This window comes from Dermacentor andersoni, chromosome 4, assembly GCF_023375885.2.
Source record: "Dermacentor andersoni chromosome 4, qqDerAnde1_hic_scaffold, whole genome shotgun sequence".
NCBI classification, from domain to species: domain Eukaryota; kingdom Metazoa; phylum Arthropoda; class Arachnida; order Ixodida; family Ixodidae; genus Dermacentor; species Dermacentor andersoni.
This window is the reverse complement of record NC_092817.1, coordinates 53,860,207-53,884,643: the sequence shown is the minus strand read 5'-3', so window position 1 is coordinate 53,884,643 and position 24,437 is coordinate 53,860,207. Positions and strand designations below refer to the sequence as shown.

Genomic DNA, 24,437 nt, shown 5'->3' with positions numbered 1-24,437 from the left:
TAGGGGGGGACTCCGGAAATTTCGACCACCTGGGGTTCTTTAACGTGCACCTAAATCTAAGTACACGGGTGTTTTCGCATTTCGCCCCCATCTAAATGCGGCCGCCGTGGCCGGGATTCGATCCCGCGACCTCGTGCTCAGCAGCCTAACACCATAGCCACCGGGCAACCACGGCGGGTATAGTTTGTATTGGAGATGCACCCGCAATGGACTATACGTGAAACATCTTGTGAGCGTTGCTGAGGGTGTGTGGGCACGATAGAGTACAGAAATGACGTAGCAAAATACACAAGCGACATTTATTCACGCATTGCAAAGATTAACTGTTTAACTTATGATAAAGCTAGGGGGTTTCCTATAGGGTCTAATCTTGTAATCGTACTCGCTCCCTATTCGTAGTGGTCCCGCCGTGGTCAAATGGGGTGGGCGCGAATATGCATCTCCCTGCCTCGCTGCTCGAGTCTCTGCATGCCACTTCTGGACTTCGCGCAGCGAACGCGGAGGCGCCATAGGCGAGCGATCGTCAAATTGTGAAATAAATTACACAATTGTAAGTGTTAACGTTCTCATGAGCACCAATTTGAACTCGTTGAATTACGCCCACAATGGCATAATTAGATGTCTCAATTTCCTGCTCGGATCGAGGAACGTACGGCCGAGCTAGACGCTACTCTGAACGCCGAACGAAAAGCTAAATTTAGCATTGATTGCGTCACTCGCGGCGCGATAACGGCACCATTTGTGCAGGCGACACATGCATGATCGAGTAATGGCTTCTTTCCTCTACACAACGATATCAAAGCGAAGCGCGTGTGTGGTGCGGTTGCAAAGATATAAGCGATAGTATTTTAACACGTTTTTGTTACATGCGGTTTTAGCAAGCTATACCCCTAATGCAGACAAAACTGAAAGACGTTCCAAGTAAAACACAAAAAATAAATTTGTTCTGTTGAATTTAGTTGCACACTAAAAGAACAACGTTTGTTCAACTTATACTGAAGCCTCTACTATGATTAATCGTACCTCGTAGTGTCAGAGATGCTTTGGTAAGTTAAGTTCGTGAATGAATGAATAAAGGTTTGTTGAAGAAAAGAAAGTTTATAGCCTATTAGAGGAGACGGGCATTACAATTAGGCGAAGAGGTTCACCTCAGAGTCGGTCTGTTACTTTATTTCTATGAGTCAAAGTAAGCGGATAGCAGATTTGCATAGCCTCGAAAAGCTCGATCGTCATTGTGAATCTGAAATATTATATACCTTTGTTCCTAAACATACGCATGTTTCTCGCGCAGGACCACTACAATTTCATCCGGGCCAGAGTGGGTAGTCATCTAAGTACCATACAGAGGTTGACTGATCGCGTAAGAATATATATATTTTTTATCTAAGAGAGGTTTTCGGCACTTCAAGCACGGGAACGTGGGGGACCATCAATCTGTGTTACATTCCCTGTGCATTCCATACAGTTCTACAGCCATGTAAGTAGCTGCCTACAAGTGGCCACCATCTACAAGAGGAGCTTCAACGTCTTCTGCTACGCGATACTCGCGAACCTGGTAAGCTGCGGTATGCACTTCAAATGCAGTCGCACGGCGGCTACACTTGCATTAACAGCCTAACCCGAGCCAAACATGTGGCTCGGTTTAAATAAAGACGAACATGTGGCTGTCCAAAGTACTCTCACTTGTTTCGTGTGTGATGTTTCGTGGCGCAAGGGCCAGATGTGTTCCTAAGAGCTCCGCGAATATGAGACATTGCTTTTCAAGGCTGTTGCAAAGTCGCGTCGAAATTGGCTGGATTGCGTGCAGGCACAGTGGTGCGCATTCATAGTTTCCCTCACGCTTCTTCCCTGTTCGGCTAATTGGCACAAGGTTTGTTCTTCTTTATTGTTCTTTTTTTAATGGTCGAAGCTTTCTACTCGCTCTCTTCCTTTATTTAAGGCAACTTACCCGCAATATAGTATGCCAACTTTATTTAAGGCGACTTACCCGCAATATAGTATGCCAACTTTGCTTTTTGATGTTCGAAATTTACTCTATGTTTCTTTGAACTGCACAACGCACTCTAGACGCTCTTCGGAACAAACAACAATGCTAAATGGTTGCAAACGGCGACTATTACTGGCGCCGTCAAATGCCGCAGCCTTGCAATCTCTAATTGGCTAAAATGGACGTTGTGAGTGCTTTTTACTACTCAAAAAAAGAAAAAAAAGACGGAATCAGGGTCCGCGTGCACAAAAATCCCTTACGCTCTAATTGCTCATGAGTGACTCCCCCCCAATACCAATGCTGGACAAACCATTAGCATAGGTGGCCGGCCAATGAGAAAAAGCAATTGCAAACCAGAGCCCGCATTCACGGAAACGTCTTACGCTAGAATTGTTCGTAGGAGAACATGCTACCCAATATTGATACTTGACATATTATTAGCGAAGGCTGCCGGCAAATTCCTATGAGCAATTACCAGCAAAAAACTGTGTGAATTTGGTCCCCAAAGTATTAACTGGGCCCCAGAAAACGTCCATAAATAACGCTCCATGGAATCTGAACAAGCGGAATTCAAAGGGGCCCTGCAACACTTTCTTTTTATTGAAGTCGTGGAAAACATTTCTCCTGCAAGAACCCATTTTTAGAAGTTTCTAGAAGCAAAAACTATTTGAATGCGTTCAGTAGAAGCGGAATTATCGTCGTTCAAAGATGGCCCTTCATCCCACCCTCGCGATGTGTCCGCCCCATCTTCGCCGGCTGGCACTGTGGAGGCTACGGCGGAGTGGTGTGGTGCCCGCAGCGCTAGGCCCACTGGTCGTCATGGGGGGGGGGGGGGGGGGGGGCGCAGTTAAATTTGGTTTTGGATGTTCACGTAGGCATCACTACTTCCTGTTTTGGCGTCTTCGACACGCTAAACTCGGAGGCTGTTCCTAAACTTACAGTTGAGTAGGTACAGAGCATTGTAAAGCGCTTATATGCTGCAATGGCGAGCACAGTCGATCCAGCTCTGTCGCTTAGTGTGGCGCGTTCAAAGTAGTTAAAAAAATTTGGAAGGCGCATCAGCTTGGCCTTAACAGTGGAACGCGATGACATTCAAAGATCCCTGACCGCTTTTCACGCTTCACGGCAACTGCACCTTATGTAACCGTAATGTTTTCCTGGAAACGCTGGCGATGAACGCTATGCCCGAAGACGAGCTTTCTGGTTCACTTTGTTCTTTCCTCCCCACGGCGGGCGCCGCCACTGCCGCGGATGCGCGGAACGGAGCGCCATCGGGATGGTTTTCTAGGGAACCGAGTGGGGCGTGCCGCTCCTGCTAGGACACACCTCAAACGGCAGCTGGAAAAGGGGTTTGAGTTTCTGCGTAACATAATTATGTTTTCTCGTATATTCAAATGTCAATATCCGACCCTCTCATGTCTATAAGTTGTGTGTAAGTCGTACTTTACAAATTTTCTGACGTATCTTGCTTTGAGAAATTCAGTTAGTTCAGTAACGCCTATATATATATGCGCCACGCGGAGAGCCTGCGTCGATCGGGATGCATGGTTGGGGATGATTTTTATTATACGGACATCGACGCCGGAATTTCTGCGACACGGGGACCTTCATGCTATCGCGTGCATAAGTTGAGCAGGCTTTCATCCGTGGTTGACGCGTACTGCCCCGGTGGCCATGCGGGCTCGATCGTGTATCCAACGTGACGATGGGCCCTGCTTTTCGACGTCGACCTAAAGCGCTTGACTGCTGACAAGTAAATAAATGTATTTTCGCTGCTTGAATTCTGGTTGCCCGATGCGCTCTAACCAGACAGCCGAAGCTGCGCGTCTTGCGGCAACCTGTGCAATACGTCTTTATCAATCTCAACGCCTTTGCAGCCAACAACTGCACAGCGACGACGCAGTCTTCCATTCATTCTCGTCGAACGACTAGTAAAGCGAGTTTTAAAAAGTCTAAAACTGTGAACGCAAAAACACCACGGTCGTTCTGCGCGTCTACTCTTCTTCAAATGAGTCTATGTGAACACAAATTCTACACGAAAGGACTTCGCGGGAAAGCATGCCTGATTTTTAGAACGAGATTGTGCGTTTTCCGCTGCATGTAATTGACTAATATTTGGCTGACGTATTCACTGAGGCATTGTCTCGCATGAAGTATGATTTATTTACCATGCTCAATTAGTGTTGCAGGGCCTCTTTAAACCAATATTTAAGCGCTCAGCGTGTGTTTCCCACACGGCTGGAGAGGTGGCTGTGCACGCCGTGACAACGTCGTAGCAACTTGTCTTTTTTTTATTGCGATAGCAATTATATGGCCACTCCAGGAGAATTTCCGTCGCAGTCGCCGTGATGTTCCGTATAAAGCCCATGTGCGATAGCATCGCGGCCACGCGCGTATGCTGTGGGTTCGAGTGAAAGCCTGCGAGGGTGAGCCGAGACGGATGGTGGCTCGATTTCGTACGCGCAAGGCAGGAAGTAGGCCGTCTTCTACTACGGCGGCGGCTGCGTATGGAGCGGCTGAGCGCAGCCGCGCGGTGGGGAAAGAGTCTAGGCGCGCCGAGAGCTGATGGCTTCGTGTGAGCTGTGTTCTCGCCGCTTAGTCTGCGTTGATGCCAGAGGCAGCACGAAGGGCAATTCGCTCGCTGATGCTGCCGCTCTTCCTCAAGCCAGCGTTTCGACAGCGAGTGTCTGGGATCATCGTGTGAAATGTGTTCATGTTTGCCTGTGTGCGTTGGACACCATGCTCGTTAATTTAGTTAGTAAGCGAATGTTTACAAGTTAAAACGACAGTTAAAACTACTAACCTTACGTCGTATAGTTCTCTAATAATCTGCTATCGCAATCGATGCTTCGCCATTTGAGCGAAACTGCAAAAAAAAATTTTTTTCTTCTTTGTTCCTCGCTTTCACCTTCGTTCTGCCCTAAGATGTGTACTGAATGGAGTTAAAGCACGCCCTGGTGGTAGTAAAGCGAATAATCGTTTCATCCTTGCACGTTTAGGAATTTCTGTTGACATTTTTCTACTTCTTCGGCAGTGATCCATATTTATTTATTTATTTATTTATTTATTTATTTATTTATTTATTTATTTACTTATTTATTTTTACAGAACGGTGTGTGGTTCGCCCTCTGGCTCGTCAGCTTATTTTTCTCGGCCACAATAGTGATCAACCTTAAACTCGCCAAGTATCTGATGCGAATGGACGACTATATGTACGAAGGAGTTGAGGTCGAGGAGTCCGTGTAAGTGCTTCGTTTACGTCTTGGTGTACTAAAGCGCGGCCTGAAGTGGTTTCTAATGCGCCTTTAACCGTTGCGGAAAGCACGTACGACCCTGCTATGCACGGTCATTTACGCTGCTGCTTGTCGCTGCTCGTCTCCCTTCTTGGCGCAGCTTTGTGGCGTGCAACCCGCCAGTTCCATTTTTACCGCTGTGGTGTAGCCAGACCTGGCCGCATTAGAAGGGCGTCACTCCGGCACCGCAGTTGACGGCGTGGTTTCGCCAACACCAGGGCCCCATATTAACGAAAAACCTGTTACGCTTGAAGTATTTGTAAGCACAGACGCAAACCGACCGTGCCGCTGAAGATTTTGCAGCGAAGAAGAAGAACACTGTAGTGGGCCATCCTCTCCGTCGCTTTCTAGTGGGTCAAGCTCTCCAGCGCTGTTCTCGGGGGAACGCCGCTCATGTTGAGAGTCCGGGCCCTGCGCTGACGGTCAGCCCAACCACTGGGGGCTAATAATGAAGGCGGAAGGCAAATTATATATATCTCCTATGTGAACAAAGAGCTTTGTAAATTCGCTCCCAGGTCCTCCCGTAACGCAAATCCTCATCGCTCCACCGGATCCCCGTTCCGTGGCGTTCCTTAGGTATATATATAGTTTTGTGACTTTCAGACAGTGCAGCTACTGAGTTTAATGCGTTCTTCACATTTTATACAGGCTATCGTAACTTTAAAAAGAAAAATTGGTCCAGTGTTGCTGCCTGAGAGCCGTTGTGTTTACAGGAACCATTTCAATTCTACGCTTGCATTATAGCACCAAGCTATGGGCTCTCGCATCACTGGAGGCGTCTTCTGCTTAAAAATTAAGGACGCGGCCCGTCGGCCTGTGTGATCAGATTACTTATAGAGGCGCAAGACAACGGCACACCCATACAGACTACCTTCAAGTTGTTCACAGAGCGTTCCGCAGATAGCAACGCCAGCTATGTATTACTGTGTCGTTCAAACCGCGGGTTCGTTGCCGCTCTGAAAGCGGGCACTCGAGCGCTGGCGCAGCGGTCTGTAGCTTTACCAGCTGCGGAGAGGGAATAATCAAGCACGTGGCGACATAGCACACAACGAAACGTTTAATTACATCGCTACGTAAACAGCGGTCGGCTTGATAAGCTAACGAAGACAGAAAGCGAACGCTCGGAGCTGCTCTCCCCGTGGGCGAGGGGGGCTTTCCCGGGAACGTTGTCGCGCAGGAGAGGGCATGGCCGTCGTCGGCGCGCGTGGTTGTCGGGTCGTACAGCAGTAGCGTTTTGAGTCGGATTATTTTGATGCCGCGGTTGGAAATATTAGTTGTCCTGTTTCCTGCACATCAAAATAAACGCTCAGCTGCGGTGATGCTAAGAAGTCGTTTTTTGATTAGCGGGAAATTAACGGTCTCCCGTTGTGATGGCGAAACTGTATGCTACGGGCGAGACAAGGATCCCACGCGCCTTGTTTCACCGTTAAGCCGAAGGACCCCGGTTAAACTGACAGACGGCGCCATGGTTCCGTTCCTGCAAATTCTTGGATTTTCTCCGAGCTCCTTCAGGCGTGTTACCAAAGTGTCAGTTTTCAGCAGTATTATCGTCGCAAGTAATAATTGTGAGCCGATTACGAGTCTTTTATCGCTCCTAATCTGTAAAAACGAAGATAGCACATCGACTTTTTTTTTTCTTTTGCTTCTGAAAACCAGCGTCAGCCCAGCGGATGACAAGACGTCGGGTCTGAGCATCAGCTACGCACCCAGGTATGGACAATAATTCATGACGGGTTTTCTGAATGCGCTGACGCCACTACTTTTCCGTCGCAGCGCCGCTTCCAATCTGCCCACTGGTCCCTACAAGTGGAGGTGAGTGCCTCTATTTGATTTTTGCAGATATTTATGCAATGCGTATAGTCGGCTGTTGGCACTCAAAACAAACATCGCGCTACATTTAGCTTCCCCCCCCCCCCCCCCCCCCGTTATGACAACGGCACCATAAGGTGTGAACGTGTTATCTTGCCATAACCATTTAAGTGCTCAGTTATTTACGTCCCTTGAAAATTTAGGTTCGCCAATTCATATTTTTTAAATTTAAAATCATGAAAAGCGTATTCCCGCAGAATAAATTAAAATGTTTCAATTCTTTGGAATGTGAACTCTATGCGAGAACTCTCTACAGGAACATCTGATATGAGAAAATTACCTGCTTCCTGTCTGGCGCACTTGGAAAGCACCGATCCAGCCACTCGAAATAAATGTTTCACGTAAATCATTGCAAAAATAAAAAGAGTTAACCTTCTACGTGGTGTCTCATATGTCAAGAGCAAACACCTTCCAACTCATTTTATTAAAGTACCTTAAACATATAATTCAAACATTCAGCACAGGTCCAGTCGGACGTGTTTCAAGACGTTTACGGCACATATTAAAAATCACTGTTTTTGTTAGTACTCTTATTCCATCTGATGCTCTACCTTAGCACGCACATAACGCCTGAAGGGGATAAATCTCTCAATAAAGAAAGTAATGTACTGATTCTTCAACAGTACAAGTGCGTTGCAGTGTTTGTTGACTCAAATGAGAAGGTGTCCAAGCGAGGCAGAGGTTTATAGGAAGCTGTAGACCCGCAGTGATCAGCAGTCATGCATCAAGGAATGTCCCCGGCTGGAGCCAACATTTCGACGAAGTGCATTTGGCGAAACGTCGGCTCTGGCCCGTGACATATCCTGTCAGTTCATTGGCCAAAAAAGGCAGATGGCTCCTCGCGTGGCGCGAACTGGCGTTGGCTTCGGATGTCGTGCAGTTTTTGCTGACGTCGTCGTTTAGACGCGTGCTATCCCTGTCAGTTCTTCATTTTGATTAACACTTTCTCGCGCAACATGACAAAAGCTGTCGCGCTTTTTGTTCTACAGACGGCCAAAGAATGATCCGTAAGTTTTGATTATTCGCCAAACTTCCTTGCACAAACTGAGAAAGCGGTTTTCTTTCTTCAATATTTTTTTCGGTTTGGTTCTCACTTACGCTCGTCCTCACGATAGCGATGGGCGGTTCCAGTAAGTATGCCACTATAGGGAATACTTATCACTACCTGTTCATGTCGGCGTCCTTTTTATATTTACTATGCTCTTACAACGCAGGAAATTTGAAAGTCATCCATTCCAAAAGCCGTAAGTATTTTTCATGGACGAATAAAAACGCCATGTGCATTTTTTCCAATACGCAAAAAAATATGCTAACAGACAATAAAAAAATAAACTAGATCGTCGCACGCCTTAGCGTTTCCAGAGTCACTCATTACTGTGCGATTCTCTGCTATTTATAGCAGTGCAAAACCTACTCATATCCTGTAAAATTATGCGTGTGGACCGAGTTGAAAGGGAGGGTTTTATTTAATTATGGGGTTTTACGTGCCAAAACCACTTTCTGATTATAAGGCACGCCGTAGTGGAGGACTCCGGAAATTTTCGACTGGTTCTTTAACGTGCACCTAAATCTAAGTACACGGGTGTTTTCGCATTTCGCCCCCATCGAAATGCGGCCGCCGTGGCTGGGATTCGATCCAGCGACCTCGTGCTCAGCAGCCCAACACCATAGCCACTGAGCAACCACGGCGGGTAAAGGGATGTGTTGCAGTTGTGGATAGATATCTTATAAGCAGCGGTATTCTCATATGACATTTCAATTGTACGTGTATTGAGCATTGACTGGCTTCTGGTTCGCAAACAGAAACGCGTTCTCTACAGCACCGAAAAGTTGGCGATTTATCTTCAATTAAAAGTTTTAATGCTATCGCACAACTTGTGGTATGCACCGTCGTGGATAATGTGTTGCCGAACAGACAACCGGTTTAACCATACTGAATTAAAAAATAATAATAATCTAAAGTATTTGCCCTAAATGCCGGTATGTATAGTGCGACGAAGGAAGCCGACTTATTGAAACAGCAGGCTTAAAAGCGTTGCATCTACCCCTGTTCAGACCAAATATACAAGTTAGGCACGCCGAGCGTGTTTATGAACTATACCGGGCGTTTCTGCGAAAGCTTTAATGTATAAAGGTCACGCGTGGCAGATAGCACAGTCGTAATCCTTGAGCTGTATTACTCAAACAGGTGGACATTATGTGCACAAGAAATGGAAATGCATAACTGACTAATTAAGAAGGATTCCTAATTGATCACTAATCACCTTATCACTAAAAATAACTAATCACCAAGAGCTTAAAGAAAGCTTTAGCTCGGGTGCTCGTATCTTAATACATGCAAAAGGAGAATTCGTTTTTCTCGGCAACCACTGCACCAAATTTGACGAGGTATGTAGCATTTAAAAGAAAAACTTAAAATCTAGTGACTGTTGGTTTCAAGTTTTTGATTTAGATTGTGAATCTCTTATTAAAAATTGGCGAAAATCAAAAATTTTCAGAAAACGAGACTATCAAGTTTACAAATCTGTAACTCATCAACGAGAAATGATAATACAATTCTGTCAAATGAATCTAATAGTACATCCAAAGCGAAAAAAATTTATATGTTACACATGAATCTCAAAAAATTTATTAACATGGAAATACAGCTTTTGCAGAACCCTTGTAAACAACGTAAAAAATTCACGTAAGATGTAAAATGACATAACGAATTTTTTCGCTTTCAATGATCTAATGGATGTCAGTCCCAGAACCGCAACATCTGTTCTTGATGCGGAGCTATGAATTTTTAAACCTCGTGCTTCCATGTATTTCAAACTTCCGAATTTTTGAAAATTCTTTTAACAGAATTCTGGCCTTAAATCGAAATTCCGTTTCCAGCAGTCACTAGAATTTAACTTTCTCTCTCAAATGCAACAAATTTCAGTAAAATCGGTCCAGGGATTATTCCAGAAAAACGTTTTTGCGTTTTACATGTATTTGAATAGGCCGCGTCGGAGTTGGGCCCGAGCTAAAGCTTCCTTTTAAGCAACCTTGTCCAACCTAATTGATTCCTCCCAGTTTCCGTTAAATATGTGTGTTTCACTTCAGCGAACGGCCGAAAGTAGTTTTTGCTATTTCACTAAATACAACTTCATCTTCAGAAGCAGAAGCATTAAGATAAAACCCGGCTCACACTTCTTAGTATGAGACGCACATGATTTATAGTACCTGTACGACACACCCATACGCTAGCAAGATGATTTACTGAGTCCGCACCTGCGACTAACACACGTCCATTTTGATGCTGCAGGGACCTCGAGGAAATACTCGCGTAAGCAAACGATCCATGACCATGATCCATGGCAGATGTACTCTCCCATAGTATATACCCTGTATTTGTGTTGTGAAAAAAACAACAACAACCCTTATCGTCATTTATAATCGTGCTCACTCACGATGTGCTTTGCCGCTTATTGCAGCTTCCAGGACGACTATTCTGATTTAGACGCTGCTCGGTGGGAGTATGACCGGCTGCGAGAGTACGTGCCCGACACGCTGTGAGTGTACAGTCGTAATTTTGTTTTGTTTGCGTGTGTATGTGTGTTCGCTTTAAATCATTACTAGCGTCATTCAGTTGTATACGATCACATCGTCGCCGGGGGCGAAGTTTACAAAGTTTTCCGTTCGGCCGCGCTGTTTGTCGTTGGCCGATAGCCTTCGATATATTAATAAGTCCGATATTATCCGATTGGATGGCGTGTGCTCCCACAAACGGTTTTAGCCTAAGAATCTTTCTTGCGAAGACGAACTCGCGCGTCTTCTTTTTCTTCTTCTTTCTTTCGCGTCGTTTTTTATTACCTGTTTCTAAGGGAGGGAGGTGGGGAGGCGTTGATCAGCGTACGATCGTGTCGATTGCTTACTTTGATGCGCGACTTTCGTCCTTTACCTCCGCGTTTGGTTTCACATCTTTCACAATTACTTAAGCGGGCTACTTCAGCGGGCAAGACCAACCTCTCTTATGTAGCAGAATTTTTTTATTCGCCAGCACTTGGGCGTCTGCCACTCATCTTAAGATGTACGCAATAACGAGACGATTGCCGCAGCGATGACCAAAAAGTGACCCTGTACGAAATGAGCCGCGCAACACGAAACTACGTAAAATACTTGACAATTTATAAATCAAGATGTGCCTAAGAGGGCAAGAATGCGCTGAATTGGGTTGGTTGGTGCATTGTTACAGGTTAATCGAACAGTGCTTCAAAGAGGACAAGGGCTGCGTCCTGTCGTCTTTATTTCGTCCTAGGTGAAGCGCTGTTCCATTGCCTTCTTAGTACAAGAGAGCGTTGACGCTGTCTATAGCATCATAATATATATACATTAATATATATACATTAATATCTACACATTAAGAGATCGAGTTTTTGGTGATTGTCTGAGTGCGCGGCGGGATCAATAGCACCACGTGATTAGAAATAATATGTAATGTCCTCGTCAAGATGTCCTTTTGTTTGTGTTGCCCCCTTTTCAGTGTATTATATTCTGTTCACAGCATGCAATAAGCGTTAGAACTGCAAGTTAACGCTTTGGCCGTCCGTCTTCTTGTCCTGTCCCGTTCATTCGCGCCGTTTTGTCTAAGATATAATAGTTGCAATACGAAGCTATCTTAAAACTTGCTTTACACAATTTATGAAGCGTATCGACGGAGAAAGAGTGTGAAATGGTGCTTCGCGCGCATGACCGAGAGTACTATAAGACGTACTATAAGACGTAAGAGAGAGGAGGAGGAGGAGGAGGAGGAATAAGCTTTATTGAATAGGCCATTGGTGTGACGGCACGTCCGGGTGGGGCCCTCATTCCAGGGCTCCACTGGCTCTTGCGGCTCGTTGCGCTTGGACCAGGAGGGTCAATTGGCTCTCCCGGTCCTCGCTCGCGAGTAGCGCCTCTAGGGTTCCGCCTCTAGGGTCCTCTAGGGTTCGGGGATGTTGGTCTCTAGGGATGCTGGTCCCTCAATTTCCGCATCAAGTCTGTTTCGTCTCCGCAGAACAGGGGTGGAGTGTCGTGCCCTAATCGTTGGCGAATAGACCGGCCCGGAGCTGTAGAGTTCAGCCTTTCTCCTTGCGATATGTGTACCACAACGGCATGTTCTTCGTAGCTGTTGCAGATCCCCAACTGCTCCAGGCTCTCCGTGCTGGATGTGTTCGGGAATCCCTGAGCATATTTATACGCCGTTCTGATAAGCGTGTCCACCTGCTTCATTTCAGTTTCGTTAAGTTTATGGAACGGGATGCCGTAAGTGATGCGGCTAATCACGAAGGCGTACACCAGCCTGAGGGCTTCTTCCTCCGTGAGCCCGTTGCGGCTTTGTCCGACTCCCCATATTGTACCAGCCACGTTCTTGACGGTTGGCTTTAAGTTCGGAGAAGAGGGTACACATATATATACACATATATACAACAATGATCAAACTACAATACTTGCCTCGGTCAACCAAATTGGGGATAGCTCCGATAACGGGGCAAGAAATAAATGTTGAACATGTGCGCTGAAAGACAGACCCAACACTGGGGACGCTTTCTTTCTTTCTTTCTTTCTTTCTTTCTTTCTTTCTTTCTTTCTTTCTTTCTTTCTTTCTTTCTTTCTTTCTTTCTTTCTTTCTTTTTCTTTCTTTCTTTCTTTCTTTCTTTCCTGTTCTATGCTGCTGCTCGCAACGCTCTACACAACGCAAATAGGTGTAGTTTGCACTAGCAAACTGCCTGTGGGGAAAGCCTTAGGGAAATTTACTGTAAGCAGCCACCAGTGGGACCAGATAACTTTGTAATGTGTGCGAGCTAGTCGGTAGACTTCTGCATATACGCCTAAATAAGGTGTTAGGCTTGATAACAATAGCTACTCCCCCCCCCCCCACCAAAAAAAAAAAAGAAGGTCTTGAAAGCTACCCGATGCCGAGGGAACAATGTGCCCAGGTCACCCTGGCCTGGCTACGCCCCTGGCGGTACGCAAAAAAGTGTAGCAAGCGTCGACGCTACACGATTGCGGAGTGGTTAAAGTGTTCACTTCCTAGAACACATTACACACCACTTTTTCGCGGTTGTAAATGCTCTCGTATTAAAAATTCGCTTTTGATATTATACTTTCGTACATTTTCCATCATGGCAGAAATCGATTAAAGCTTTAAGAGAAGAGGGTCAGAAACTGTCCTGCTTTTGTTGCAATGCTGCCTTTCGCGGCTTTTCGGTTCAGCTCCTCGTTTCCGACAAGAGTTCAGGATTCAATGTAGCATCAGTTCATGCCGCTTGGAAATGTCGACACGAATGACTGAGCACGACACGAATGGACTGTGTGTTTTACGCTTCGGAAGATATAAAACGCCGATGCGTTCATCGCCCCCTCTCCTCCCCTTCCCCCTAAGAAAAATAATGACTTGCCGAAAGTGACAAACCCAACTTCACTTACAAGCTCGTAATCTGTTTAAATAGAAAAGGAATGAAAAAAAAACGGGAGTAAAAATTAAGAAATACGCTGGCACATTTTTTTTTCAGGAATTCGGTTTTAACAATTTTTTTCTTGTTCGCTTCTGTTTTGCTTGTCCCATCGAAAAAAAGTTGATTCCGGGATGAAAAAGCCGGAGAGGGAATGCGCAGATGGGTCGGGAAAGCCCTGGCTAGGTTCCTTTCAGTTTCGCGCTGAGGTCGTTGCGCTGAATTAACTGGCCAAGTTCACTGATAGTATCGCTAGATCCTATCTATCTCATTTTCTCCTGTATTATTAGTTGTAGCATTATTCGTACCCGCATAATGTTACCAATTAAGCCTCATTATAGTTTTGTTCGAATGTCAAATGCACTTTCGGTTCCTGCATTGTGACATCATCGTATGGCGTTGCTCTGTGCAGCTATAGAATGCTTCTCGAAAAATTGTCGTATTAGATTTCGTGGTATTGTGAGTGATTTGCGCCAGCTGATGAATGTGTTCAGTATAAGATATAACGTATGTCGTCTGTATATCAGTGAAGGAGGTCGATTCCTCACTATGAAAATTTAAGTTTAGCCTTCTAACTCCTAGCTCTACACTCAAACATTGTCCAAAAAAGATAGTACGAAACTAAACACTGTTATTCTGTGTATTGGATGTAACTACAGTGTTGAAGACTATAGGATGCGGATTCGCACCGCGCGCTGCACTGCACTGCTGTAGCGTTCTCCTGCGCTCACGTGATTGGCTAAATTCTCTCTTCGCCGCACACGCAGTGAGCCCGAGGTGAGGCGCGTCCGCGACATGCGCCAGCGGCTGGGAATCCCAGCCAATCAGCCGTTGCCCATCGGCGGCCAACAACCCATGCGTACGGGCATGGGACGGGCCGGGCCCCGAATCTTGTCACCCAGGGCAGCGGTTCCGCCCGGCGCTCACCGAGCCCCATAGGCGCCACACAGGTGCCTCTGGCGGAAGTTCGGGGATGACTGCAGAACACGCCAGAGAAACTGAACTCCCATTTGCTAGCACCTCGAAAAGCAGTGCTTCAACCGGGCGTCGCGCAACGTGGTAACGTGAACATGCAGGTTTCACGAAGTTCCGTGAGCGTCATTTTCCTAAATTCCATCGGCAGCACTCTGACGTCCTGCAAGAACTGCATGACGCGGCTCTCTGCGCGGAGCGCGCTGGTTTCGTTTGTTGAATAAGTATTCAAAACGATAAGGATGGTGGTGATCATGATTGTCTTTCCCACCCTCAGGTGTCGCCGGTCCCCGAAGACTGCAAAATCTAAAGAAAGTAGACTTCGCTTCCAGCGTTATGTATATGGTCAGTTCAGTTGCACTCGAAGCGGCCGCCAAGAGTTTTCTGGCGCGTAAAGATTTCTGCGGCGGGGAGGGGGGCACTCGTGCGGCCCAATTAGCATGGGCTACGGCTTTGCCAAAGTGTGCTAAAAATGACAGGTGACTTATGTGACCTTGCAGAATCAGCCCAATTTCACAGTGAATTGCTGGTTATTTCACACACTTTGGAACGGTGCCCGCATATGACTGACCCGTTTGAACCGTTGGCCGCATACAACCACCTTCGAGCATCTGCTTGAAGTATTTTTAGCAAAGACCGTACTTTAAATTCACGCACTTCACTATGCGTGCACATCAACCATAATGTTACCCCCCCCCCCCCCCCCCCGCCCCCGCCTTTATAACGAAATTTGTTTTCGGCGCCTGTTATAATTCTTTCGGCACAGCGGACTGAATGCTGCATCCTTCATAAAACACAATCATAACGCTCCGGAGGGCTTGCATACGTAATTTACTGCGAAGGCCATAATTACTCCACACACTTCAAAGTTTGCCCACACATTCCCGACATCCTGTTCATTATTTTCAAAAAAATATTAATAAGGTTTCTTATTTCCTTCACCGAGGACACCGGAAGAACCTACACGAACCTCGTGGAACGCACGAAAATAAGCAGAAAGCAAGTATTCTGTAAATATTTGCAATAATCGTAATTATTATAAGCCAAAAACGTTAAACTTTCTGAATACATCACCTCTAACATGTACCGCAATTTCACTGAATGTGAACTCAACGTCACTCACAGTTCTCTTAGGACTCTGCGAAATATTGCGGATAACGCAGTAAAGCGCTTTCAAACATTTGTGAAGGACTTCCTTTTTCAAAGCCTGCAAATAGTACATGGTCTTGAAAATTCGTCCATACATCCCCCTTAACATGCCCCTTCTTAGAAATGTCAACTTAGTAGCACGTTGAGTTCTTTCAAGACATTTGTGCAATCTTCTTACGCAGATCGTATATGAAATTTACTTGTAAAGCTCGGAAACGCTTGTAGAAAAAACTTTCTACAAATATTATAATCATACACTTTAAACGTTTTCTCGTAAATTAAACACAACATATATGTTTCCATCTCAACGAAGTATAAACAGTGTGCCTCGTTAATTCACCAAGAAGACCGGAAAAGCCAAATACACGCGTCGTATAACTCAGAAAAATAGGGAGAGAACGAGTATTCAGTCATTATTTTCGAAGCACATAACTAACCTGCGCACTTTAAGCGTCCCGTACACGTCACCGATAACACGGTACGTATTCATTCTAGATATAATATCGCTGCCTCTTTTGACTCCCTCAGGAAATCGGAGAAGCATTGCAAGCGTGTAATGTAACGCCTGTTAATAGGCAGTAAATGCAAGGTATAGCAATTTTCACGCAGCTCCTGATTAACCCACACAATGCGAAATTTGCGGGCTGGTCACCCCTATACGCCAATCTTTCAAGCACTCAATTCTCCTAAATATGAACTCATCCAACCATCTACTTCTTTCAGGACACCGGGAAAACACGCATGTATGACATCTTCAAGTGCTTCCAGTCTCACTAATAGCTTTGATGTAATAGTGCTAGCTGCGCTTCCCTCACGGCGTAGATTCTCCGTGCTATATGTGGTATACTATACGTGGTTGGTGGGTATCCACATACATCCCACCGCACATGACGCGCCAGAGCTTTGCTCCAACTTGGCCCGGCGTGGATTGGCACAGTCTTCATTACAGTCTGCACATATGCCAAGTTGTATAGCATGCTCAGTGTAGAGCCTGAAGTTGTGCATCTCAGAGTGTAGCGTTAGTGTTGGAGCGTGATTACAGGAACGTAAATACACATTAAGGCGAGCCAAAGTGATAACTGGGTGGTGCTCCGCACACATTCGATAGAGGTGGATGGTTAATTTTGCCGACAGAACAAGCTACAAGCGTGATCATTCATCGGCGCCTCGCAAGCCTGAATTGTCATTTAAAGACTGTTCTCATCAACTATCGTGGATACCAGTGTCAGAAGTAATAGGCAAACTTGTCCCCATGTAAGGGCACATTTGTGCTCATGCAGTGGGGCCGTGGCTCTTTAATGAACACACTTCACGCCGAAAAGGAATCTGGCGGTCCCGTACAGCCAGCTTCCCAATAGGTGGGTGTACTTCCAAGTGTCTTGAACTACTGTTTGCCGAGCACCAGGCTGGAAGCGCGCTTTTATCTATTTTACCGGCGCTAGTTGGAATCTGTTGCCGCAGGAGAGGGGTAATTGGAGATCGCAGGGAGAAGTGGACATATAATAGACTGATGACGATGATGGTGACGCGGCGGCAACACTCGTCGGCCTCCCGCAGCATCGGTGGGTGCTCGACTGTATCACCAAAGCAGTGTTGGGATCAAGGGGCGCCCAGAGAACCTCGCGAATCTCTATAGGGCCCCCCTTTCAACATGAGAACCCACAGAAACAACCGAACACCATCGTGCTCGAAAGAACGAAGCATATGTGCAGGCAGGCTCGAATGGACCTTCGGGAAAATTTGTTTTTAAGTACGTAAGCATTTCTATGCCTATCCAACGAGGAAACTCGTCCTTCCGTCCGTCCTTCCGTCACGTAAGACAATCGCTTTCAAGATAGGGCCCACAGCAGTGAGTGAATTGAACTTCGTGCTGCCTCTCGCTTCAGCGCCAAATAAGTTGCGATAACACAGCGCACGCGAAGCTATCAGCGCTCGGCGCACAGTGTCCCCATGGCAGATCGCTTTCGAGGTAGGCCCGCGAAGCCGCGGCATACGCAGCCGCTGCCGGGGCACGGTTGATCACGGTTGACAGTGGTTCACATCGAGAGGAGGCAGCGTCATCGACCACCTCAGCGTATGAAGTCTACTAAACGTGACTTTGTTTAATTACGTCAGCACGCACCGGCCAGTGCTAATCTTCCGCGAAGGAGCAGCACCATCCAAACGTACAATCATCCAACGTGAATATAAAGAAGAAACGCAAAAAGAAGAACCAAACAAGAGACAGTGTACATCATATATATATATATATATATATATATATATATATATATATATATATATATATATATATATATATATATATATATGCTTCATTTACAAGATACGCACCCGGCTAATCCCCCGACGGGACTGACAGATCTAGTCTGCCGGCCCGATCGCGGGCGCGCTGGACGGCCAGGATTTGGTCCTCAAAGACAGGACTTCGCAGGAGCGCGTCCCACTCTTCCCTGGTGAACTTCGGGCCCAGCGACCCGCACTCCCAGAGCATATGAGGCAACGTAGCTACCTCACCACAGGCCACGCAAGAACGATTCGGACAAATCTCGGGATATATGCTATTAAGGGACGCCGGATTTGGGTACGAGTTCGTTTGCAGAAGTCTTAGTGTGACCGTCTGCGGCCTGCTTAGCTTGGAGTGAGGCGGGGGGAAAGCCCTTCTCTCTAAGTAAAAGAAAGTGATTTCGTTGTGTGTGAGAGGAGCGTCTCTGTGTCCGGGGAGAGAGTCGCCCGATCCGAGGGCAGCGCGGTCGGTAAAGCCACGCGCAGCCTCGTGGGCAGACTCGTTGAGGTTCAGAGGAACGCCCTCAATCGCCCCGACGTGTGCAGGGAACCAAAGGATCGAGTGCATGGAGGTGTTACCCTGTTTGGCGCCTTTCAGAATTTGAACTACCTGCCGGGCTACCCGGCCTTTCTGGAATGCCCTGATGGCGGCTTTCGAATCGCTATACACCCTGTTTCTCCGACCATCTTGCATGGCGAGTGCAATGGCCACTTGCTCGGCCACCTCTGGGTTCGTCGTCCGGACGGAAGCACAGTTGATGACTTTGCCCAGCATGTCAACGACGGAAACCGCAAAAGCCTTGCCGTCTCGGTATGCAGCTGCGTCCACGAAGCTTGCTGCGATTTTGTCCTTGTTTATTTGCTTTAGTATATTAAATGCTCTTGCCTTGCGACGACCTGCGTTGTGAACGGGATGGACGCTGCGGGGCAAAGGGGCGACAACGATCTTCTCCCCTATTTCTCTGGGGATTTGGGTGTCTTCAGCCAAGTTCTTGGTTGGTGCGAGTTCGATCTCCTCGAGGATACGCCTGCCGGCCGGCGTGGTGGTCAGCCGAGTTAGCTGGGCCCGTTCCTGATCCTCGGCCATCTCCTCCATGGTGTTGTGTATGCCGAGCCGAAGGAGGTCCTCTGTATGCGTTCTGACGGGCAGCCCGAGGGCTCTCTTGAAGAATTTTCTAATGAGGGCATTAAGCTTTTCCCGCTCGGCTCTGAGCCAGTTGTGCATGGCCACCGTGTAGGTGAAGTGACACAGCACAAAGGCGTTGATGAGCCGAAGCAGGTTGTCCTCCTTGAGGCCACGATGTCTGTTCGTGACCCTTCTGACGAGGCAAAAAGCATTGTCGGTTTTCGCAATTATCTTGCGTAACGCAGTGCCGTTGCCGCCGCGTGATTCTATGAGCATACCCAGGACTCTGATGGTGTCGACCCTGGGTATCGGGTCACCGCTCCGAGTGAACAGGTGAATGTCACTTTCCGAGACCGGTTTCCAGCCCTTGGGTCTGCGGCCTTTTTCTTTTCTATAAAGGAGAAGCTCAGATTTGGTCGGGGAACATCTGGTCTCGGTTAACATTTTAATGTTGCAACCGCGCTTCTCCATTTAACGATTCTGTCGCGGTGTTTCTCGCAATCATACCAAACACAGCAGCATACGACGACGAAACAGCAGTTGATTAATTGCTAATGCTTACGCATCATTAGGAAATTTACTCCCGCAGGAGATTCTGCGTGTAATTTTTTGTCCTCGCTTTCTTGCCCTGCGCAAAGAACGCGAGAACAAAAGCGGGAAAGTATTTTTTTTTTGCTTCTTATCTAATATCAATAAAGAGCTGTATAGCCAGCAGAAAGAAAGAAAATGTACACGCTGACGAAAATCGAGAATTTTGTCAGCTGCGGGTAAGAAAATCTATTATTCAAAGGCGACATACTCCGGGAAGTCATTAGGGTGGAATAAGAGAAATAGTGTCCTTTCTACTGCAATATTCTCTTATTTTTTTCTACAGAGAAGCAAGCAATAGCAAAAGGCTGCAGTGGGACGAGCTGTTCTTTGCTTGTCGGTTGCCGCCATTTGAAACCAGGAAATGTGCGGTGGACAATTGAAAGAAAAAAGAAATACGGAGGGCATGCCATACTCCGAGGTTTAGCACGCTTCGGTTCGCTATATACGCGAGTCAAACCTAAGTTCTCGCATTCCTGTTGAGCCAGAAAGCATGAAGGCAACGCAAAGGCCATGCCCTTTGCTCCAGCGCTGATCTGGTTTCTCGCTGGCCCATGGCGATGCCCCTCGTTACGAGGCACAGATCGAGCAGACCAGTCAAAATGGCATACCTCACTGCGAAGCCTCGACTACGGGGACCAAATCTGGGCCGTCCAGAGAGCCCACGATGCGGCGGCCAGGCTCGCGGCCTGCCCATCCCGACGTGGGAGCGGCCCGTTACGCGATAATCGCGTATCTCAGGGCTCTCAATAAAGCTTTTCCATCCATCCATCCATCTGTGGAGACTTCTTCACCGGTATGTGGACGCCTATGATCCATGCGGTGAGTGTTTTTGCCCATGGCTGAAACTTCAGTTTAGTAAAATCTTTTCATCAGAGGTGGGGAAATATCTGCTCTTTTCGAATGCGAATCGAATACGAATGTCAAGTATCAAATGTAGATTCGAATATCAAATGTTCAGACGCAAACGCACATATATACAGCAGGAATACCAATTTCGGTATATTTAGGTAACATTCTTATGTAGTGACTAGGGAAAAATAGATAGCCAACTATCATGGTCAATTAGCATCAGTTTTAAACTCATCACTACAATTTTTAAAAGAACAACACAAAAAGCCGCTCTACATCTTTAGAGCCTGGTTGAAAAGAAGCTTTCCAAGAATGTCGAGCTGCTGCATCACTAACTTTTCGAAAACACAAGTTTTAAAGTGGCTGCTGAAAAAGAAAACACCCAAGTTGTGGAAAAGAAGAAGCTGCTGAAGTATTTCTGTGCAGCAGAGACAACAAAGTGCATGTTGCAAGGAAAACATCAGCAATTGGTCGTGGGAGGCACGATTCTCTGAAAGGGACTTCGGAAGCCAAGTGGCGACCCTCCACCAGGCTCGGCGAACCACAATAGCCAGTGGGACCCTGGAAGAGGTGCTCCACCCGCAGTAACCAAACACAATCATTATCTCAATGAAATTTTTTTTCTCTCTTTAACTGATTTTAGTTATGATATGCAGCGGTGGCGTAGAGGTAGAACATCCGCCTCGCGTGCAAGAAGACCGTGGTTCGAATCCCGGTACCGTGCAATTTTCCACCGGATTAAAAAAAATCCGCGTGTGGATAAAATTGCATAACAGGCCTGGAGTGTAGCCTGATCCCGGTGACCAGAACTGGTAACGCACTCCCTCACCAGAGCAGGATTGGCCACCCTGGTGCAGTACTTGGCCACAACCTCCCATATGAACACAACAATCAAGCCCCGGCCCTCAGTCCCCAGCAGCTGCGAAGCAACTGACCACGGCGGCGGTCAGACCTGCGACGCAGCAGAGGGTGCTAAGAATCCCTGTTTCCGGACAGGCCGCTATTGGAATCTCAACCTGGCAACGTTTAACGCTAGAACGTTATCTAGTGAGGCGAGTCTAGCAGTGCTATGGGAGGAATTAGAGGGGAGTAAATGTGGGATATAATAGGGCTCAGTGAAGTTAGGAGGACGAAAAAAGCATATACAGTGATAAAAAGCGGGCACGTCCTATGCTACCGGGGCTTAGCGGAGAGACGAGAACTAGGAGTCGGATTCCTAAATTAATAAGGATATAGCTGGTAACATACAGGAGCTCTATAGCATTAACGAGAGGGTGGCAGGTCTTGTTGTGAAACTTAATAACAGGTACAAATTGAAGGTCGTACAGGTCTACGCCCCTACATCCAGTCATGATGACCAGGAAGTCGAAAGCTTCTATGAAGACGTGGAATCGGCGATGGGTAAGGTCAAAACAAAATACACTGTACTGATGGGCGACTTCAATGCCAGGGTAGGCAAGAAGCAGGCTGGAGACAAGTCAGTGGGGGAATATGGCATAGGCTCTAGGAATAGCAGAGGAGAGTTATTAATAGAGTTTGCCGAACAGAATAATATGCGGATAATGAATACCTTTTTCCGCAAGCGGGTTAGGCGAAAGTGGACGTGGAGGAGCCCGAATGGTGAGACTAGAAATGAAATCGACTTCATACTCTGCGCGAACCCTGGCATCATACAAGATGGAGACGTGCTCGGCAAGGTGAAGGGTGGCTCTAAAAATTAATCTGCAGTAAACTAAAGTAATGTTTAATAGTCTCGGAAGAGAACAGCAGTTTACGATAGGCAGCGAGGCACTTGAAGTGGTAAGGGAATATATCTACTTTGGACAGGTAGTGACCGCGGATCCGGATCATGAGACTGAAATAATCAGAAGAATAATGGGCTGGGGTACGTTTGGCAGGCATTCTCAGATCATGAACAGCAGGTTGCCATTATCCCTCAAGAGAAAAGTGTATAAGAGCTGTATCTTACCAGTACTCACGTACGGAGCAGAAACCTGGAGGCTTACGAAAAGGGTTCTACTTAAATTGAGGACGACGCAACGAGCTATGGAAAGAAGAATGATAGGTGTAACATTAAGGGATAAGAAAAGAGCGGATTGGGTGAGGGAACAAACGCGAGTTAATTACATCTTAGTTGAAATCAAGAAAAAGAAATGGGCATGGACAGGACATGTAATGAGGAGGGAAGGTAACCGATGGTCATTAAGGGTTACGGACTGGATTCCAAGGGAAGGGAAGCGTAGCAGGGTGCGGCAGAAAATGAGGTGGGCGGATGAGATTAAGTTTGCAGGGACAACGTGGCCACAATTAGTACATGATGATGATGATTATGATTATGATTATGATGCTGCTGCTGCTGATGTTGATCATCAACATGATGATGATGATGATGATGATGATGATGATGCGTCGACACACAAGGCAGCATTCCAAAAACGTTACAGCATTCCATACGTGTCCTGCATCAGTCAAGCATTGTCCCCCGTATGTTCTTTTTTTTTCCTTTTCGAAATATGGTTTGCGGGTTGCACACGTGACACTTCACGAGCTCCGCAACAATATCGCAAATCTGAAGGCCGCCTAGTGGACGACAAATTGCCGGTAATCCAGAATACCTTGCAAGGGGTGTGACTTCTCTTGCATCGGCCGAAATGGAGAATTTCAGTTGACGACCAAAAGAGAACCAACTTAATGTCCAAAAAGATGATCATGTGTCCAAAGTAGTCGTGGAGCATGCGCACAAGTGTAATCACGTCAAATATGACAACGAATCAATTATCGCACAAGACAAGCACGGGGCAGAGGGACCAATGTTCGAATTTTCACTGCCGCAGAGAGAGGGAGGAAAAATCGAGAGAAAGACTTAATTTTAGCTAGTATAACAGTGGCGGGCTAACCTCTGCTGAGGTAAGGGGGTAGAGGTAGTTAAGGGTGGTAGAAGCAGACCCAAAACCACACTTTTAAAATCCTCCCCACATACTTGTCAATCTAACAACTGATATATCAAAGAGACCGAAGCTTTATAAGTGACTCCTCGCACCCTTCGGAAGAACTAGGGGTGCGTTTGCAGATGTACAGCCTCGCTTTTAGTTCGAGTGCGGTGGAGGCTAGCTGTGCTTAGTGAACGCCGAAAGCTTTCATCGCCGCAGCCATAGAAACTTTATTGGCTCACGCCAAATGTCGAGCCGGCACAGCGCACGCGAGAAACAAAAATTGCGAATTGCTGCTTGAAAAAGAAAAAAAATTCCGTGCGTATAAGTTATTGTCTGCTCGATTGAGATATATACGCAGGGTAACCCTTATTTCACAAGCATTAATTGACCATTACGTTTCAAAGCAATTCTGGACTCCGACACGCGTTGCTTTAACACATACATTTGATGTCGAACACGCCGTCGTATGCGCCGGCCTTCGTCACACGAAAACCGTTGCGGAACTCCCCTTAACAGTTTCGCTGTAAACTAAAGGTGAGAAAATTGAGTGGCGTTTTAAATGTAAATGCGAGAGCAATGCGTTAGCATTACGTCGCACCTTTTTGAGGTCCAGGATTCATGATGTAAACCGCGCTCACCACATTGCAAAGGGTTCAGGAGTTCACTCGTCGCACGCCTTGCCTCTTCGAGGAGCGAAGCGCAACTGACGATGGAGCGGAGCAGACCATCGGCAGTCGTACTATATGTGCAACAAATATATGAAACAATAGTGGGCGATGCTCCTGGGAGATCCGATCGAGGTCGATGGTTAATTTCTGGTTACTCGCACGACAGGCATCGTCTCGTTCCGGCTTTAGTCGCTCATGGCTCTCTATATAGAGATAACGACACACGACGCCGTGCGATGTGGCTCGGATGTCCGTC

The 24,437-nt window shown here is 46.7% G+C and overlaps 1 protein-coding gene across 1 annotated transcript; it reads left to right on the top strand.

Moving 5' to 3' along the window:
• Positions 1-2,165: 2,165 nt before the first annotated feature.
• On the top strand, positions 2,166-14,811 carry LOC129380241 (uncharacterized). Its single transcript, XM_055074140.1, has 10 exons — positions 2,166-2,174; positions 5,774-5,856; positions 6,937-6,990; positions 7,054-7,092; positions 8,139-8,156; positions 8,265-8,279; positions 8,364-8,393; positions 10,442-10,462; positions 10,611-10,688; positions 14,378-14,811. Exons 1-10 carry the CDS (start codon positions 2,166-2,168, stop codon positions 14,547-14,549), a joined length of 519 nt encoding a protein of 172 aa, XP_054930115.1. The 3' UTR covers positions 14,550-14,811.
• Positions 14,812-24,437: the final 9,626 nt, after the last annotated feature.

Bases quoted from the DNA above. Each gene is read 5' to 3' on its own strand.
- LOC129380241 (XM_055074140.1), top strand. The intron at 10,463-10,610 runs GTAAGCAAACGA...CGCTTATTGCAG, and splicing joins GACCTCGAGGAAATACTCGC to CTTCCAGGACGACTATTCTG. The intron at 10,689-14,377 runs GTGAGTGTACAG...CCGCACACGCAG, and splicing joins GAGTACGTGCCCGACACGCT to TGAGCCCGAGGTGAGGCGCG.